General features: G+C 40.5%; 1 protein-coding gene across 2 annotated transcripts in view; it reads right to left on the bottom strand.

The window, feature by feature from the left end:
* Nucleotides 1-8,843: 8,843 nt before the first annotated feature.
* The window catches only part of LOC103181754 (sulfotransferase 6B1), a 14,754-nt gene continuing 4,497 nt past the window's right edge, over nt 8,844-19,100 (bottom strand). The window contains exons 3-8 of one of the 2 annotated variants that reach the window (XM_042333181.1): nt 17,571-17,660; nt 16,314-16,440; nt 16,016-16,110; nt 14,696-14,852; nt 11,368-11,528; nt 8,844-10,753 (exon numbers count right to left, since the gene is read on the bottom strand). In XM_042333181.1, the coding sequence (XP_042189115.1) occupies nt 11,398-11,528; nt 14,696-14,852; nt 16,016-16,110; nt 16,314-16,440; nt 17,571-17,660 (600 nt within the window). In that variant the 3' untranslated portion in view covers nt 8,844-10,753; nt 11,368-11,397. The remainder of the gene's footprint in view (nt 10,754-11,367; nt 11,529-14,695; nt 14,853-16,015; nt 16,111-16,313; nt 16,441-17,570; nt 17,661-19,100) is intronic. The other variant, XM_042333182.1, reaches the window with a different exon arrangement.

Genomic DNA, 19,100 nt, shown 5'->3' with positions numbered 1-19,100 from the left:
TGATCATAATGCTCTTTGTTGGTGATTTTAGCTTGCAGCTCCACTAAAACTGCACGTTTACCCTTGTTGACCGTTCAGTGCTCAGACCCAAACCTACATGACTCCACTATAAAAGTTGTTGTTTTTATGTATCTGCTTTAAACGTGTAAGGACCAACCGTATAGAATGATTCACTCCAAACCTAGGCAGTTTAGACATGAAATCACAACAATATTATGTTTGGCAACGGTCTGACTGGATAAACATTCAGTGGTCAAATTTGTGATATTGCTAAACTCATCACATTCCTTCAGTAAGGAATGTGGCTATAATGTGTTTGAAATACCGCCTGACTTCTGAATAACAGTAGATATCAAAGCAGACTGAAAAGCCGGGATGTTGAATTATCGCCTGGTGAAGTTGTTGTTTTGGACAATGGCAGCACTCTTTCAGAAGCAACAACAACTTGCATTTCTATAGCACTCTTCGTGTAGGGGAATGTCTCGAAGCACTTATCAATTTGGTTAAGTCATCATCCTGTAAATTAATATTAAGAGGTCCTAACGCAGGACTGAAAACTTCAACCCAGCCTCGAAAGCACTTGCAACTGGGATTCAAACCCTGGACTGTCCAGCGCCTTGGAAATGTGCTATATAAATTTCAATTTGTTGTTCCCTTAGAATCCAAAGAGCAGAAAAAGTTCCTAAGAAAAGAATAAACTGTAAATAAACATAACGTTATAGTTAAGCACATAATCTATTTGATAAAGTGGCAATAGCGTGAGAATAATCCGATCAAAGGTATTGCAGCAGGATTAGTTTTGCTCCTCGTATCTCAAAGATCTAGCTGTCTGGGCCTGATCCTACATGAAGGCATATTATCAATGCAAGTTATTGCTGATATAAAGAGTAGAGGTGCAATGTAGACAATGAAAATGTTTTGCCCCTTTTCTTTTAAATTAACCGTTCCCCAAAGAGGGATACATTTCTTGGGAGTTTTCACTCATAGACATGGATGAGCCTCTTCTAGTGTCCTTTTGAAGCTGTTCCTCAGTCAGTCCAAAAATGCTGACTCACATATGAATAAAACTTCCTTTCAGTATTACACACATTGCTTTTGGCAGCACTAAGCAGTAATGGAATTTCCAACCATAATCACACATCATCCGAGGCACTGCATGCAACACTGAACAGAACTGTTATTGCATGATAATAATAATAATAATAATCCTTGCATTTGATATAGCGCTTTTCACGTCAGGAGGACGTCCCAAAGCGCTTCACAGAACACACTGTAAAGTGAATTGACTGTATATTTGTGGGCGAACGCGGCAGCCAATTGCGCACAGCAATGTCCCACAAACAGTCGTAGATTGAAAATGACCAATTTATTATTGTTTTGTTTTTTTGGAGGGATTATTATTAGGCGTGTGGAGTAAGGAAACTTGCCCAAGGTTTCGCCCTCTGCCTGGAATTGAACTCAGGTCTCTCACTTGCAAAGCGAGTGCTCTAACCACTGAGCTACAGGACTCCACTCCATGATGTGGCAATATCCCAGGATCACATCTTATTTGAAATCAGTTCCCTATGGTATCACAATATGGCGTAATAGGCAGGTCTCCTCTTGCCATCAGTATCAGCTTAAAAATTCCCCCCAGAAGTTTTGGTACAATGCTCCTGGTTAATATGTAGAAGAACTCAGCCCATTCTTTTCAATGTATTCCTGTACGTACTTATGTCCATTCCTGCCTGAGACCTGATTTGAAGATTCTTCAATGGTCTGTGTGGTTAGGAAGAAAGCTCTGTTCCACCTCTTTCAGTTCTTCATTGAGAATCATCATTGTCAATGTATTTATTCCAGATGAGTCAATGATCCAAGTTGGAGCCCCAGGGAACTGGTACAAGCAACGAGAAAACATCAGAAGAAATTAACAAATACAACAACAACATTACATTTGCTTAGCGCCTTTCACGTCAGGAGGACGTCCCAAGGCGCTAGATAATCAAGCTGTTCGGACCCAAGCTGGGAGTGAGAGGAAAGGTGGCGGAGGAGGATAGAGTGGTCAACGGTATCGAAGGCAGCAGAGAGGTCAAGGAGGACGAGGAGGCAGAGGGAGCCCTGGTCACAGATGGATAAAAATGTAATTTGTCACTTTGACCAAAGCTGCTTCTGTGCTATGGATGGCACGGAAACCCAATTGAAGGGAGTGGCGGGAGAGGAAGGAGCAAAGCTGGGAAGCAACGACTCATTCCAGGAACTTGGAAAGGAAGGTTGGAGATGGGGTGGTAGTTTGAGGGCAGGGATGGGTCCAGAATGAGTTTTTTAAGGATAGAAGTGATGACCGCTGTTTTTAGAGGAGTGGGAATGGTGTCAGTAGACAGGGGGAGGTTTATTTTGATTGTGACTAGGGGGTAATGAGAGGAGAGAGACGTCAGTGGAGATAGAGCTGGAGGGTGTGAAGTGCAGGTTGAAGTTGCTTAGGATGAGTAGGGGTTCGGAGTAGAGGGAAAGGGAAGATAAGAAGGTGGAGAGGAAGATGGTGGGGGTGTTTGGGGGTTGATAAACGAGGAAGATTTTGAGGAAAAGGCTGGAGGGATGGTAGATGGTAAGGTGCTCAAAAAAGGGCAAGGTTCCAGAAGAGTAAAGGGATAGGCCGAATGGGGACCGAGAGATGAGAGCCACACCTCCAGCACAGCAGTTAGGTCATGGGGTATGGTGGAAGGTGTAGCTGGTTGGTGTGGCCTCAGTCAGGGTGACCCAGGTTTCAGTGAGGGTGAGGATATCAATGTTTTCATCGACAATGAGGTGCTGGATGGTTAGCGTTTTGCTGGAGAGGGAGCAGATATTTTGTAGGCCAATACAGTAGGGACAGCTGGTGGTGGAGGAATGGGCGAGACGAGGGGGAGGATTGACAGGGAGGGTGGGGATGTGGGTAATTTACTGGGTTAAATTATCCACATCCCCACCTTTCCTATCTCAATCATGTAAAGACGAGAACAAAATCCAATTCAACATATTGTACAAGTTGTTGGTAATCAAGTGCAGGAAAAGGTTTAAGACCATAAGACCATAAAACGTAGGAACAGGAGTAGCCATTCGGCCCCTTGAGCCTGCCCCACCATTTCATAAGATCATGGCTGATCTTCTAACCTAATTCCATTTACCCGCTCTAATCTATCAACCTCAGTCTTGAGTATGTTCAAGGTCTGAGCATCCACAGCCTTCTTGCGTAGAGAATTCCACAAATTCACTACCCTCTGAGTGAAGAAGTGTTTCCTCAACTCAGTTCGAAAAGGCTGACCCTTAATCTTGAGACTATGACCTCTAGTTTTAGATTCTCCAACCAGGGGAAACAGTCTCACGGCAACTACCCTGTCAAGACCCTTAAAAATCTTACAGGTTTCTATAAGATCACCTCTAATTCTTCTATATTCTAGAGAATATAGGCCTAGTTTACTCAACCTATCCTCATAGGTCAACCCCCTCATCCCAGGAACCAACCTAGTGAATCTACGCTGCCCACCTTCTAAGACAAATACGTCCTTTCTTAAATAAGGAGACCAAAACTGAACACAATATTCTAGGTGCAGTCTCACCAAGGCCTTATACTACTGCAGCAAGACTTCCCTACTCTTGTACTCTAATCCTTTTGCAACGAGCGCCAACATGGCATTAGTCTTCCTAGTTGCTTGCTGTACCTGCATACTAACTTTTTGTGACTGTTGTACAGGGACACCCAAATCCCTCTGAACACTAACACTATCTAGTCTCACACCCTCTAGAAAATAATCTGCTTTTCTATTTTTACTACCTAGGTGAATAACTTCACACTTCCCCATGTTATATTACATCTGCCACCTTCTTGCCCACTCATCTAGCCTTTCTATTTCCCTTTGCATTCTTTGTGCATTCACAGCTTACTCTCCCACCTGTCTTCATATCGTCCGCAAATTTAGATATATTAAGTTCTATTTCCTCATCTAAATCATTGATATGGACCGTAAATAATTGAGGCCCAACCACTGATCCTTGTGGCACTACACTAGTCACGTCCTGCCAATCTGAAAAGGACCCATTTGTCCCATCTGTTTTCTTCCTGTTAGCCACTCTCCAATCCATGCTAATATCTTTAATTCCATGGGCTCTAATCTTATACAACAGCCTTTTATGTAGCGCCTTATCGAATGCCTTCTGGAAATCAAAATACACCACATGTTCTGGTTCCCCCCTATCTAACTTGCGAGTTACATCATCAAAAAACTCTAAAAGATTTTTTAAACATGATTTCCCTTTCGTAAAGCCATGTTGACTCTGCCTAATCATGTTATGATTTTCTAAGAACCCCACAATGATGTCTCTATTTAAAGACTCTAGAATTTTTCCACCGATGTCAGACTAACTGGTCTATAGTTCTATGTATTTTTTGTCTCCCACTCTTCTTAAATAGTGGCGTTACGTTTGCGACCTTCCAATCAATGGGAACCATTCCAGAATCCAGGGAATTTTGGAAGATCAAAAACAAAGCATCCAGTATCTCTGCATCCACCTCTTTTAAAACCCTGGGATGCAGGCCATCAGGTCCAGGGGATTTATCGGTTTTTAATCCTATCAATTTCTCTAGTACTATTGCTTTACTGATGTTCATTTCTTTAAGTTCCTCACTAATATTACCCTCCAGGTTCCCCTCTATTTTCGGTACGTTTGCAGTGTCCTCTAACGTGAAGACAGAAGCAAAGTATTTGTTTAGTGACTCTGCCATTTCTTTATTCTCCATTATAATTTCTCCTGTCTCTGCCTGCAATGGACCCACATTCACTTTTGATAGTCTCTTCCTCTTTATGTACTTGCAAAAACTCTTACAATCTGTCTTTATGTTCCTAGCTAGTTTACTCTTATATTCCATTTTCTCCCTCTTAATCAGTTTCTTGGTTTCCCTTTGCTGATCTCTAAAGCCCTCGCAATCCTTAGGTTTACTACTCTTTTTGGCAGTATTATAGCCCTCTTCTTTTAATTTTATATTTTCCCTAACTTCTCTAGTTAGCCAAGATTGAACCATTTTCCCGTGGTATTTTTATTTTCAAGGGAATATGTGATCGCTGGGAATTATGTATTATATCTTTAAACGTTTACCATTGCTGGTCTACCATCATATTTTTAAATCTACTTTCCCAGTCTATTTTAGCCAAGTCTTCTCTCATACCTGTAAAGTTGGTTTTATTTAGATTTAAGACCCTTGCTTCAGATTCAACTATATCACCTTAATGTTAAATTCCATCATGTTATGGTCACTCTGCCCTAAAGGAGCCTTAACTTCAAGATTGCTCATTAGCCCTGCTTTGTTACACAATACAAGATCTAGGATAGCCTGTTCCTTGGTTGGTTCCTCAGCATACTGTTCAAGAAAACTATCTCTAATGCATTCTATAAACTCATCCTCTAATTTACCTTTGCCAATTTGGTTTTCCCAGTCTATATGAAGATTAAAATCACCCACTATTAGTGTATTTCCCTTGTTACATGCTCCTCTAATTTCCTGATTAATACCCTGCCCAATCCTGTAATTGCTGTTTGGGGTCTATAAACTATTCCCACTAGTGTTTTCTACCCCTTGTTGTTTCTCACTTCCACCCATACTGACTCTACATCCTAATTTTCTGATTTAAAATCCTTCCTCTCTACTGATTTAATCTTATTCTTTATTAGCAGGGCTACTCCCCATCTCGATTTCCACACTGCCTATCTTTCCTATACGTTGAATACCCGGAATGTTTAGCTCTCCTTGTAACCACGTCTCAGTAATAGCCACTAGATCGTACCCATTTATGTCTATTTGTGCACTTAATTTTCCCCCTTTTACAAATGCTTCATGCATTCAGATATAGCCCCTTTAATTTTGACCTCTTACTATTTTCCCTACTCGTTAATGCCCTATTTCCTTTGTTAAGCTTTTTGTCCCTACTTGCACTTTTATCCCTACTTGACACACTACTTGACACCCAGACTTTGTGAATTCATTTCAGACTCTAAGATTTGAACTAAGTGATAGATTGCAACTACAGCCAAGATACGTATCTTCTCCTATCATAAAGAACTACGGTGATGGCAGAGTGGGTGGTAAGGGGTTGCTCCAACAGAAGTGATAATAAGAGACTGCGGTATCTTTGGGTTTATAAAACACAAGTAGCTATGAAAAACAACAAGATGCGTCCGTTTTTAATCTGTTTCTGCAACCAATACTTTGTAGTCCATATAAAAAAATCAACATCACACTGTGCTCTGCATTCACATTCATTAATTTTATGAGCAAGAAATATGTAGAGAATCGACTTACAATTCTTCCAATTCAAATCAGCAGGTAGCTTGAGAATGCCGGCACAGTGACTGATGTGGATTCTTTATTCAGTTTCTGCAGTGAACTACGAGCAAATTAAGAAATACTTACTTTCTTTTTCTCTGTCTTTAGGTTTAACTAATTAAGAGGATTAGGGACATAGCTTTTCCTGTAAAACTTTGTTAATTGCTCCCATCCCTTATACAATCTCTATTATGGATTCTACTGAGATAATTCAATTGCCAGTTGGGAAGTGATGCATAACTACTGTCTGATGCCCAAAGATAATTAAACATTCGTATTTTTCTTGTTTCCATTATTCAACCCAGACCTGCAAGAATACCTCCAAAAGGACATGAACCATTGCTTCCAGTGAATACTTGATCCATTCAGTCTATACTTATCTCTTCTACCAACAATCCTACCCTCTCCCAAATAGTTATTGCCCATGAGCTTGTGATACAACATGTTGGAGTAACACAACACCACCACACTGCCTCAAAACATAGTGCTGTGTTTGGGCCAAATGTTAAAAATTTAGACAAATACCTTCTTTGATAATAACTGCATACATGTTTGTGGTATCAATGGAGAAAGTGAAATGTGTTTCCAATCAGAGCAATACAAGTGGTAATAGGGAAGTAATCTATTCCCCCAAACTATGGGCTATTTACTTGCAATGGGGGAGGGGGCAAAGCAGAGAAGTGGGACTACTTGGTAGCTCTTTTAAAGAGCAGGCACAATGGGCAAAGTCAAACCGCCTCCTTCTGTACTGTAAGATCCAACCATAAAACCACACTATAGTTTCCTTCCCAGGATCCTTTTATTCTTCCTGTTCTATTTAATTGGCTCTTTAAAGTCTTTAATATCCTACTTCCTTTCTACATCAGACACCTGCCACAAATCACTTTCATCAGGGCACTAAACAGAGGGCGTGGATCAGACTGAACTGTACCCAGGTGTTTGTTTGTTTTGGCTGGATGCAAAGGAACTCCAGTGGATAAAAATAATCCAAAATCACATGATCTTCCTCCCGCAAATCTAAACAAACTAAGTGCACTAACTCCACATGAGGATGTCAACTTGGCTTAGGTTTGTGCTACTTTCCCCTCTAAATCAGGAGATTGGGGGTTCAAGCCTCACATAGGCACTTGAGCTCATAGTCTATACTGACACTCTATTTGTAGGAAAATGCATCTTTTGGATGAGTTTGGAATGGTCATCAGTGTTGAAAGCAGTAAAGAAGTAGAGAATAAGAGGGCAGTGGAAGCCATGATTATAAAGAGAGAAGATGTCATTGGTGACTTTGATGAGGGCTTTCAGTGCTTTGGGTGGGGAGGAAACTGAACTGGAGGGGCTCGAGCAGTGAGTGGAGGGAAATGTGGGAGTAAAGCTGAGTGGCAGCAATGCATTAAAATTACGTGGCACTACTAGAAAAGAGGAGTTTTTCACAGTGAACTAGCCAACAATCCTCCAGAAAAAAATTTGGTCATTTACTTCATAATAATAACCCTTGCATTTGACGTAGTGCTTTTCACATCTTCTTGACGTCTCAAAGTGCTTCACAGAATAGACTGTAAACTGAATTGACTGTATATTTGCGGGTGAAACGTGGCAGCCAATTGCGCACACCAGTGTCCCACAATCGTGGATTGAAAATAACCAATTATTGTTTTTGTAGGGATTATTATTAGGCGTGTGGAGTAAGGAAAATTACCCAAGGTTTCGCCCTTCATGGCTGTTTGTAGCACATTGCCGTTGCAAATTGGCTGCTGCTGAAAATATGGTAACTGGCCTCAAAGTTGGGATAGCACAATACAACACAATTTACACTTATATGGCAATTTTCGCTTCAGGGGGATGTCACAGAGCTCTTGATAATGCCAGCTGGGCACCAGCAATATTTAACAATTGGCCAAATTCTGGACCTTCTTAAAATACTACATATGGTAATGGTTTTCAGCCACTGTAACTCTGATCACTGTTACTCTATCCCAGAGTCCCTCCAATTGCCCCTCTTTTCCTACCCTAAGACCAATCTTTTCAACCTCACTTTCAGTCACCTTACCCATCAGCTCCCTTCCACTCTCCCCCCACTGCCGCCTTCTCGCTTCTCTGCAAGCATGGGCTCCTTAGTAGCTATCCTCCCAATGCAAAAAGCATTACAGAAACTTCCCAGCTTACCAGACTCCGGATGGCCGGAATTCATACCTAGCTGGACTGGCTTGAAACAGAATTTTTAAAAGACATTTCCACAGGTCCACTCTCCTAATGCGCTTCCCTTATCTCATCATGCTTGCTGACCTTCAATGACCAGGGATTATAAACTTTGACTCAAGATTTTTTGGCACTTAAAAAAGCCAGTAATTACATTTAGCCAGAAATTCCGGATCGCCAAACCAGATCGCACCCCCCTCCCCCCATAATTAGTCCAGCCAGCCGGGGTTTAGTGTATATATGAATTGTTGTTGTTGCTCACTTGCAGCCTTATTTATAACAACGTGATTTGATAGGTGCTGACTCACACCTACAGTCACTTTCATTCCACTTTTATTCAAGGTTGCAGCATATGATAAAGTACGAATGATGCAAAACAATCTCAAAACAAAACATGTACAGGCTCAGAAATGCTCAAATTAATTCCATTCAACACAGGAAAATGCAGTTCTAAACAAAGTGATCAGTTATCCAAATCGAGGTAATACCTAAACAGTTCATATAATCACTGTCCACTTAATTAGATTTTTCTGGAGATCTATTCAGTCAGAGTACATGAAGATCAAATCGCATTTGTTTAGTCATCACCAGAAAGCGCTTAAAGCTCCAAAGATTCCGTTAAGCTTAATTAATGGACTACTCATTACAGATTTAAAAAAGATAACAAGTACTTGTGGAAGCTTGTAATAGCTCCCCTTGGGTAAATCAATAAGTAACATACTACTGAGCTATATACTGTAAATTGGAAGATATTAGGTGTGAGCTGAGTTTATTGCTCTCATCTGAAGTGCAGCAGAGTGCAGAATCACAGAAATTACAGGCAAACACAAAGCAAAAGGCACAAAATAGCCTAAAGGTAAATTATACAAGTTGGAAATGGGACATAAATGTAGAAACTGCTGTACATCTGAAACAGTCAACATCTGAAAGCTTGTTTTTTTTAAGCTTGTAGAGCCCAAGACTATGGAATGACTAATGTAAGACGATCGTGGAAACATGGCATCATAGGAACACAGGAGAGGTGGTAATCAGGAAGGAGATCAAATGGGCCAAAGGGCCTTCTTCACCTGAATTTCTCTTTGTGATCCTTCTCATTCCCACAAAAGGGACTCCTGCACTCCAGTTAGGATGAAGATAACATTCTTGATGTTAAACAAAACCATGGGATGTCCCCCAAACGTGATATCTATATATATATATAAATGCAATTTGTTGTTTTTCTTTCAGATACCAATTGACCTTGTGTAAATTGCCAATGGTTGTCTATTATTTGTATTTGATTCAGTGCAACACAAATAAGTTGTTGAGGAAGTGAGTACTCTGTGTACATTAAAAAAAATTCCCTTCATAAAACTGCATTTAGTAGCCTGGACACCCTTGATGTTGCATATTATTTTGACATTCATTGACATAATAGAGAAAATCAACATACATCTTAGGCAAGCTTCTTGTCTTTTTGCCATTAATCTTTCACTGTGGTATGGTTGCATGGCATCCACTGCCGACTGATACATTGGCCAAGTGACCATTCTGCTTGTTGAGCCCAGATGGCGAGTTTTGGTAAACCCAAACCTTCACCTCTAATAATGAATTTAGCTTTCAGATTATTTAGGTCATACATAAATGTATTATGTAACTACAGTATGTCTATGTATGGTTAGGAATAAGGACTTCTGCTCCTAATTCCCGTCCTTGCTGAAAAGTGCAGGCTCTGGGCGAAGATAAGATTGAGTTTGAATGCAGTGCTGCCTCCATTTGCAGAGTGGATTTACACACACTCACCATCTGGGCTGATGTGTCAAGAATGGCCAATTGGGGAAGCACAGACTTGGAAACAAACAGCACAAGCATAATTTATCATTTTGAATATTCTCCCAACGCTATACCAAATGTAAGGATATCAGATCAACCCTGATGTGTATCAACAGTATTTTCTGTTATTTCAGATTTCTGTCATTCATACTTATTCGGATCATAATTGCTTACCATTCAGGAATGCTCTACAAAAGCCTCAAAAGTTTAAAAAGATAATTTACAAAAGGGTCCCAGATTTGCTGCCTCACTTTCCCTGAATGTTCAGCATTGTCTTCGGGCTCTTCTTCAGTTTCAATCTGCTGATGTCATACTGTGACTGACATGCCGAAGAGCTCCTGTCATGTGTTAAGTGTTCATGCTCCAGCAATCGTTTCAGTTGATAATAGGTGAAACTGCAGTGGCTCAATTTGCCTGAAAGCAACAAAAAAAACATGCATTTCTATAAAGCCCTTCAGGCAGCGTCTCAGAGCAATAATGTAGTTACAAGAGTGATCATGTTGATATATTATAAAAAATCATGTCTCATGATTTCAGGAAATCACAATGATATTCCCTATGGTCAGCAAATAATCAATGTAATGCACAATTGACAACATGTATTCAATACTATCGATTTAGACACAATTTTCAAAAAATTGGATAAATTTATCCAAAATATTCCAATTACTCAGTTGGATGTCTGACATACGTAGAAACCCATCACAATTGTTATGAGCATCCCAACCAAACTGAGTTCCACATATTTTGTATGCCACTTGTGCACAGGCATTTATTTCCCTGTGTCTGGAATAGAGTACACTCTGCAAGAGGGGAATTAATTGTAGTGTAACCAAGAGTGGAAACAATGGTTGATTTCCTCTCCCTAGCCCAAGAAAACCTTTAGATGAACATTGACACTGTGAGGAGCAAATACAAACTATTTATACTCAGAACAGCTCAAAGTTTCATAAGTGCCAATTGCAGTGTACCAGGGTTGTAGTCGGAGATTTTATCCATAAATCACAAATTCTTAGTTTTATACTCACAAATCTGTGAATTATTTCTTGTGCTATTGTTTAATCTTTACAGTAGATGTTGTACTTCAGTTCAGCTCCAAGCTTTGTTCCTGCCAGGCACTCCTCAAACTTTGCATCCATTTCTTCGCTCTGTTTGTCAGTGAAAAGATTTTTCCAGTCTCCAACCACACCTTTTTTTTTACAAAAAAAATCAAAAAACAATTAACTGCAAGTGGGGGAAATAATAGTTTCAGCTTTGATCCTCAATTCCTGGAAAGATGCTTTTCTGTCTGATTGTCAGACATCAAGTCCTTCATCTGAATATCAATAAAACTGATTAATGTGGGGGATTGTTGGCCAGGACACTGGCACATCACTATTCTCCTTCAGAATACTATCATAGGCTAGTCCTGATGGCCTAGCAGATAGCACTGCAGCCTCGATCCATTACACCAAATTTAAGTTGTTGGTTAGCCAGCTGGTTTGAATCCTGGCTCATGCTGGGTTTGCTGGTACTGGCCAGGGCTGCATAGGGAGATTGAATTGGATCTTGGCCTTCTGGGGTTAGGGAGGGAAAACCTAATTGAGTTATTGCTTCTCATCCCTCTTCAGCACTCTACTGATGGTGTTTGTGTGTGGCACCCAGGTGGGAAGAGGTCAGGCTTGGCTGTGTCACCCTCTACAGTCAAGTGGCCATGAATTACAGCCACTTGAGAGAGGTATTGGAATATCAGAAGAACTACACAAAGAGAACGACTATCAGGTGGGCGAGGACGGGCAGATTTGCATGGACCATCCTGATGTTTTTCAAAAAAAGGGCAATTATAAAAGAGGTGTAGCTAAGCTATACATTGTTCCATCAGAATTGGTCATCCTGGCATTTGGACCAACTGATATGATGAGAGAGAGCACATATTTCGATTCCATCGCTTTGAGACTCAAGTCGCTCTACCTCGACTGTTCCAAAGTTCCAGCAAATTCCAGCAATAGAAAAAAAGAAAGAGAACAGAAGAAATGCAACAATATGAGAATAAAGCTGCAACACAACTGCTAGAGAATGAACTTTAGTGCTTTGATTAATGTTGATTGCTGTTATCAACGTTCCAATTCCAAAAACGAGACCTTTAGTTCTTCGATTTAACACTCAATATTATCAGCTGAACAGATTGTTCTCACTACCACTAACCATACCTCTTGGGCACAGTAGAGTTGTTTTCTGCCTTATTAAGCAAACAAGCTGTAAAATAAATATTGAGCTCCTAATATAAAATTGCAGATAACAGAATAAGCAGTTCTTTTTTGGTCACACCTTTGTCCCAGACAACAACAATGTGGTTAATGCCACTACTAACCATACCTTCGAACCCAACATAACTGAGAGAAAAACGCCCAATGGGTCAGAAGCACCAATTTGGCAAGGCCCAAGGCAGCCTGCTAATTACGTGTCAATCTTAATATAAACACTGAGGAAATAATCTAAGCAATCATTAACGGCTGATTCCATAACGAACAGTAGATGGTCCAATCATGTATTCCATTAGCAGCTTTATGAAGTGAACAGAAGGGCAAGTATTCCTGAAGACTCTATAGTGCTGTGTGTTTCCTTCCTCCCCCCACCCAACTTCGCCAGCCAAGCTATCCAGCTAAAGCCCCTTGCCCCTCCCCATGGCCAGCTCCAAGGAAGAAAGGCTTCCTTCCTGGAGTCCTGCAGCAGTGGCCAGTATAAAGTAATACTTGTGATCAAGATTGAACAGCTCAACTCAACACCCCCAACTTTTTGCTCATTTACCACAAGTGCAAATAAATATAGGACATCCTTGTGAAAATTTGGTGCTGGTTTGATCATTGTATGATACATTCAGTATTTCAGGGATTGCTAGCACATATATGCTCTTTTTCAAACTCCTAAAATGTACCAGACTTCCTTCACCACCCAACCAATACAATTTAGCTCTAATAAAAGTTAATTTGCAAACCAGTCCCATTACATCTATAAACTGCAAGAAGTGCCTCTCCCTGCTTAGTTCACAAGTCCACAATAGCTACGCATTTGCAATGTTGACCATTCATTGTGTTATCAGTAGAACCAAATACTTTCTAAACTGGTGGAGTAATTTACTCCACGCTTGATCAAAACTGGACAATTTGTATGCAAAATGGATTTGAATATGAGCATTGTTGTGGATCTGGATTTCTGGTCAGATCATATCTTCAAACTGCTTGACAAAGGGCACTGAATGGGCTGAATTCATTTTACCCTTTCCCACGTTCCTATTCAGAGTACCACTTGCCAAGTAATGAGCAGCATTGAACAGCCCCATACACTGTGCTTTGTCAGGGACAGCTTGATTCACTGGAGCTGCAGCCAAGGTATCTGACGCGTGTGAAATATCCAGTTGTGGTCAACTACCATATGTTGAAAGTTTTCTTTGTGGTGGAGGGATAGGGACAAGAGACTTACTAATGACACATGCCCATTATACCCACTGTGAGAGAAATCCAGGATGATTTCTCACAGTTGTAATTATTTGTTTCTTTAGTCTACAAATCCCTTCATGCCTTTGCACTTCCTTACTTTTCCGACCTGCTTTCTCCCCACTCCACTACCCGCTGCCTCCATTCGGCCATCTCTGGCCTTCTGTTTGTCCTCTCAACCATTGGTGACCGCACTTTCAGCCACTACGCCCTGAAGCTTTGGAACTCTCTCCCTCAATCCCTCTGCCTTGTCCCCTCCTCCCCTTCTTTTAGATCATGGCTGAAGACCTTCCTCTTCGACTGTGCTTACGGTCCCCTCCTTCCTCCCCCTGGCTCGGTGCCAGGCTCTGCCACTGTTAAGCTCCGAGATGCTGTCTTACGTGTAGGGCGTGATCTAAAAGCAAGTCGTTGTCGTTGTTGCCACTTCCTAATTCTTGCTCATCTCAATTTTTTCCCTTTTTTTAAATCTAGGCAGACGGTTTTACTCTCCCATTCGTTCCTTAAGCACTCATTAAGGCATTCATTACCATATGTAAATGAAGGAATGCTGTATAAATATAAGTTGTTGTTCTTTCCACTTTTTCTAATTTTGCTTGGTGCAGTGGTTCTCCCAGATGGAAGTATGGAACACCACGACCAACTTAGGGGGAAAGGTGCTTCTGATCCAATATAGGTACAGGCCAAGGTTAAAGAAAGAGAAAGACACACACACATACGCACACAAACACAGAGTCAGTGATACAAAGAAAGAAACGGAGCCACTGACGAAGAGACAAATTCAGAGAAAGTGAGGAAAGCTTTGTCCAGTATTAGGACAAGTGCTGGTATCTTCATCTCAATCCCTTACTGTGATATTGCACATTCCCGTTTGATTCCCACTTACCCTTTCGGAAGAAAATCTTGCCTAAGTTGCCATGTGTTTTCTGAGAGTTTTCACTCATGACCTTGAAGTCGGCTTTGCTGGAGACTTTTTGAACCTGTTCTTCATTCAGAGAGTAACCGAAATGTTTCGCCACCTTCTTCACTCCCTCTATAAGGTTCTGACAGAAGAAATAGCAGGTTATCGAACGCATGATAAAGAGCAAGATTTGTTAATCTGTGTTCCCTTTTTTTGTTTTAAAACAATTTTCTCTCTGTATCCTTTCCTGAAGACACCAAGTCTTGCTGAAGTATGTCTCATGGAAGGGAAGAGGCATCCGATATTTCATCCAAATAGCATTCTTCATGCATTAGCCTAGACACAAGGAATGTCAAGCAGACTACTTGGGACAGGAGAGCTATGACTACTTGATCTTGGCTTTCACATTTGTTTTATCGAATAGACGTTTATCTAAAACTCCCCTGGCTAATTTTTCCCCTCTCATGTCTAGTTGGCTGAGGCCAAATCTAGTGTTCCAGTTGTCAACTGCTACAATACAGAGCTGCATATCTGCAAACCAGATAACCGCATGCCTACTTCTCTGCAACGGGGTAGAAATTCGGAAGCAAACTCAGGTTGAAACTTCAGAGGATATCTTTGATTGCATTTATGGCTACATTGTAACCAGCAGTAAGATTTCTTCCATACTTCTGCTAGTGTGAACCTGCAAAATGACGTACAGTTTGTTCATTCATTGATCTGATAAAGATAGAGGATCAAATTGTTGTTGCTCCTATACTGAACACTTTTACCCCTATTTTTCCTTTGTCCCTCATTACCCCCATCACCCACGTGAAATCTACCACCTGACTGATACTTTGACCCTACTTCCCTCTCCCCACCCAGCAGCTGACCACACAATGGCAGCTCCTGTGGCCCCTGCAGGCAGATGTAATCAGAATGTTCCTCTCTTCCGGCACTCCATCCTTACACAATTTTCCAGGGTTCCCCACCTCGCTTGAGCAAATTGTAAACTGTTCAAGCACCACCACAATAATAACAAAGCACATGGCAAGCTGAAATTGAAGTTGCCACCTCCAGTAGATAACCATGAGCTTCTTCTGAGCTTCAACAGAGGGAGAAACTTCCTACTTTCACCTTTACATCCAATTTTCAAAAACTATAATTGCTCGCAGTTTTGTTCTAGTGCATGAAAATCTAGTCTCGTATATTCAAAATTCTCTCTCCTGTGTACAATTCCAGGCAATGACATTGACTTAAATGATGTAACTGTTTAGAGGTTATTTTCTGCTTTGCACAGTTAAGAAGAAAGCCCTGCTGTACCTCTTTCAGTTCTTCAAAGGTAATGACCATCACATTCTCATCGTCAATGTGTTTGTTCCAGAGCAGTGCATGATCAAAGTAGGATCCCCAGGGAACTAGTACAAATAAAGAAAAAAAGTAACCAAATTGTATTTTTCTTTGCAAACCAACAGAAACAAATTATTTTTTTATCTCCACCTCTGACTCAAGTACTAACCATGTTCAAGAGGATAAGCTGGAAACCTGAAACTCATAGTTTCTCATGGTCTTAGCAATTATTTTTAATGCAAATGATAAGTCAAAAAGTCAACACATGTACCTTCTCCTGTCATATACTTTTTGTAGAACTCATCCCAGGATGGAAAGGTTGGTAGTAGAGGGTTGTTTTGGCAAAAGTGAAAGTAGGACACTGCTGTATCCTTGGGATTGCGAAGCACAACCAGTATCTGGAGCAAAGGGACAAGAAAAATCTAATTTGGATCTGCAAGCAATAGTTTGTAGAGAAGATTAATTCTCATAACATATGATTCATTCATTCTCACAACATGTGCATTAACATTATTTAAGAGATGCAATTCCTGGATTCAGTTTAATTCAATTTAATTCTAAGCAATGCATGGCATGAAAGTATGTCTCATGGAAGAGAGTGAGAGAGTGCAGGGAGATGTCTCTGCCAGAGCTGTTGGATGGGTGACTATTAGGTCAGAAGGTCAGTATTCCTTAGATGCAGTAGTGTAGACACTATTGCTCTGTCGCACAGTGTTGGTGCCTTAAGGTTATATGCCTGCTATGCTCTAGTTCACAGTTTAAAACTTTAACTGCACTTTTATGCTATTTGCCATAGAAACAGTCAAGCAGCAACAAACAAACATAGAACCTAGCCTATACAAAATGCTTCTTGTTGCATTAAATGTTCAAATTCATACAGAGTCCTCTAAACCTTAAACTACTACAAGATCTTTGGCAGAAACAAAAACCGTGTTTGACTCATTATACCTAGCTCCAATGAATTCCCCATCTACTGAAGTTCTGAATTCCTGAGGTAACTCTCAGGTTTTAGATAGTTTCACTGACTCAAAATGAATTATATAAAGAAATCCAAGACCTGACTTGCATCTTTTGTAATTTTATTGTACTGTTGAGATTGCAGTGTTTGTTTTATAATAATAATACTTGCATTTGATATAGGGCCTTATCATGTCTTCAGGATGTCCCAAAGCGCTTCACAGAATATACCGTAAAGTGAATTGACTGTATTTTTGTGGGCAAAATGCGGCAGCCAATTGTGCACAGTAACGTCCCACAAACAGTTGTGGATCGAACAGACTAATTTATTATTATTATTTTTTTTGAAGGAATTATTACCCCCAGAAAAGCAATCTGCCAATCGACTAACAACCAGGTTTCTATTCCTTGCTAGGTAAACAGAGGCATGTCGAGTAAGGAAACTTGCCCAACATTTCGCCCTTCCGGGAATCAAACCCAGGGCTCGCAAGGCGAGTGCTCTAACCATTGAGCCACGGGACTCCACATTTTCATACATTTTAATGACATAGACTTATATTAATAACCTCACCTTGGTTTTTTGCTCAATAATAGATTTCGGGATGTTCTCATAGTGTTCGTGGGTCCCATAAACCCGGGGAGATGGCAGCTTCTTCATCTCCTTGAATTAATAAGAAAATACGCACTTTAAAAAACATATGCCTTTACCTGGCATACTTTGGGTTACTTGCTCCCCATATCATGTATGTGTTTTCTTAAAGTATGCCACTTTAAGAAAACACATGCGGGATAGATTTGCTTGGGACAAAGCATTACTCTGTGCAAAGTAATGAGTAACAGACAAAAACTAATATTATTAACATGCAATTTTTTTTGGTCAGCCGAGTGTCTGACATGTGGAAACCCATCACCATGCTTAAGAGTATCCAAGCTAACATGCATACACCATCTACCTGGTGCTATTAAATTACTTGTCTTTCGGCAACAAGAAAATGCATACATGATTAGGGAGCCAGTCACCCAAAGTATGCGAATTGGTAATATATTCCTTGTGTATAAAGAACATCTCCAATTTAACGAGTCCGGCACTTGTATTGGCATGGAGGGTTTCCAATGAAATTTGACTGTTCCTTTTTGATTGGAATGTGCCTGTCCCCTCGAGACTGACACTCCTAGTTGTGGGAGGAGCTCTGCAATGTCAGAGGTCTTATCTTTCCGATGAGACGTTAAACAGATGTTAAATCTGCCGACTCGGATAGAAAACATACTTGAAAAGAGAAAAGGGTTTCTCCTGGTGTCCTGGCTAACAATACCCCAGATTTATTTTTAAAAATGGCTATTTGTGGGATATTGCCTACAGATACAAAGTTACAGTGCAGAAATAGGACATTTTTTTCCGTACAGGTATTAATACTTCACACTAGTCTTCACCCTTCCTAATACTCTCTTCCATTCTGCTCTATTCTCTTCTTCCTCATGTATGCATCAAGTCTTCTCTTAGTCTTAATTTTAAAACTGGAATTTTGTAAGATATTTCAAAAACTGTATAAATCCATATTCATAGTTAAGATTAATACATCAATTTGCCAGATTCTGAACATTCTAAAAAGCTTTGTTAAAATGTGAAAATGTCAAAATGCATGTGTTGTGGAATTACTCCTCAAATATTCCTTGAAATTTTAAATTCTCATCCTCACTTTTAAAGCCCTCCCCAGCCTTGCTCCTCCCTATCTCTGTGACCTATAACAACAATAATAATCCTTGCATTTGATATATTGCTTTTCACGTCTTCTCGACATCTCAAAGCGCTTCACAGAATATGCTGTAAAGTGAAATGACTGTGTATTTGTGGGCAAAACGGAGCAGCCAATTGCGCACAGCAGTGTCCCACAAAGTGGATTGAAAAATGACAAATTTATTATTGTTTTTGAGAGGGATTATTATTAAGCGTGTGGAGTAAGGAAACTTTCCCAAGGTTTCGCCCTGCCTGAATTGAACCCAGGTGTTTCGCTTGCAAGGCGAGTGCACTAACCACTGAGCTACAGGACTCGATCTACTACATAATATCAATTTGACCATTCCCTTCGCTTGATGAGAACTG

This window comes from Callorhinchus milii, unplaced genomic scaffold (assembly GCF_018977255.1).
Source record: "Callorhinchus milii isolate IMCB2004 unplaced genomic scaffold, IMCB_Cmil_1.0 Scaffold3, whole genome shotgun sequence".
Taxonomy (NCBI): Eukaryota; Metazoa; Chordata; class Chondrichthyes; order Chimaeriformes; family Callorhinchidae; genus Callorhinchus; species Callorhinchus milii.
Note: the sequence above shows the minus strand (reverse complement) of the source record. Positions and strands in the feature narration are given on the sequence as shown.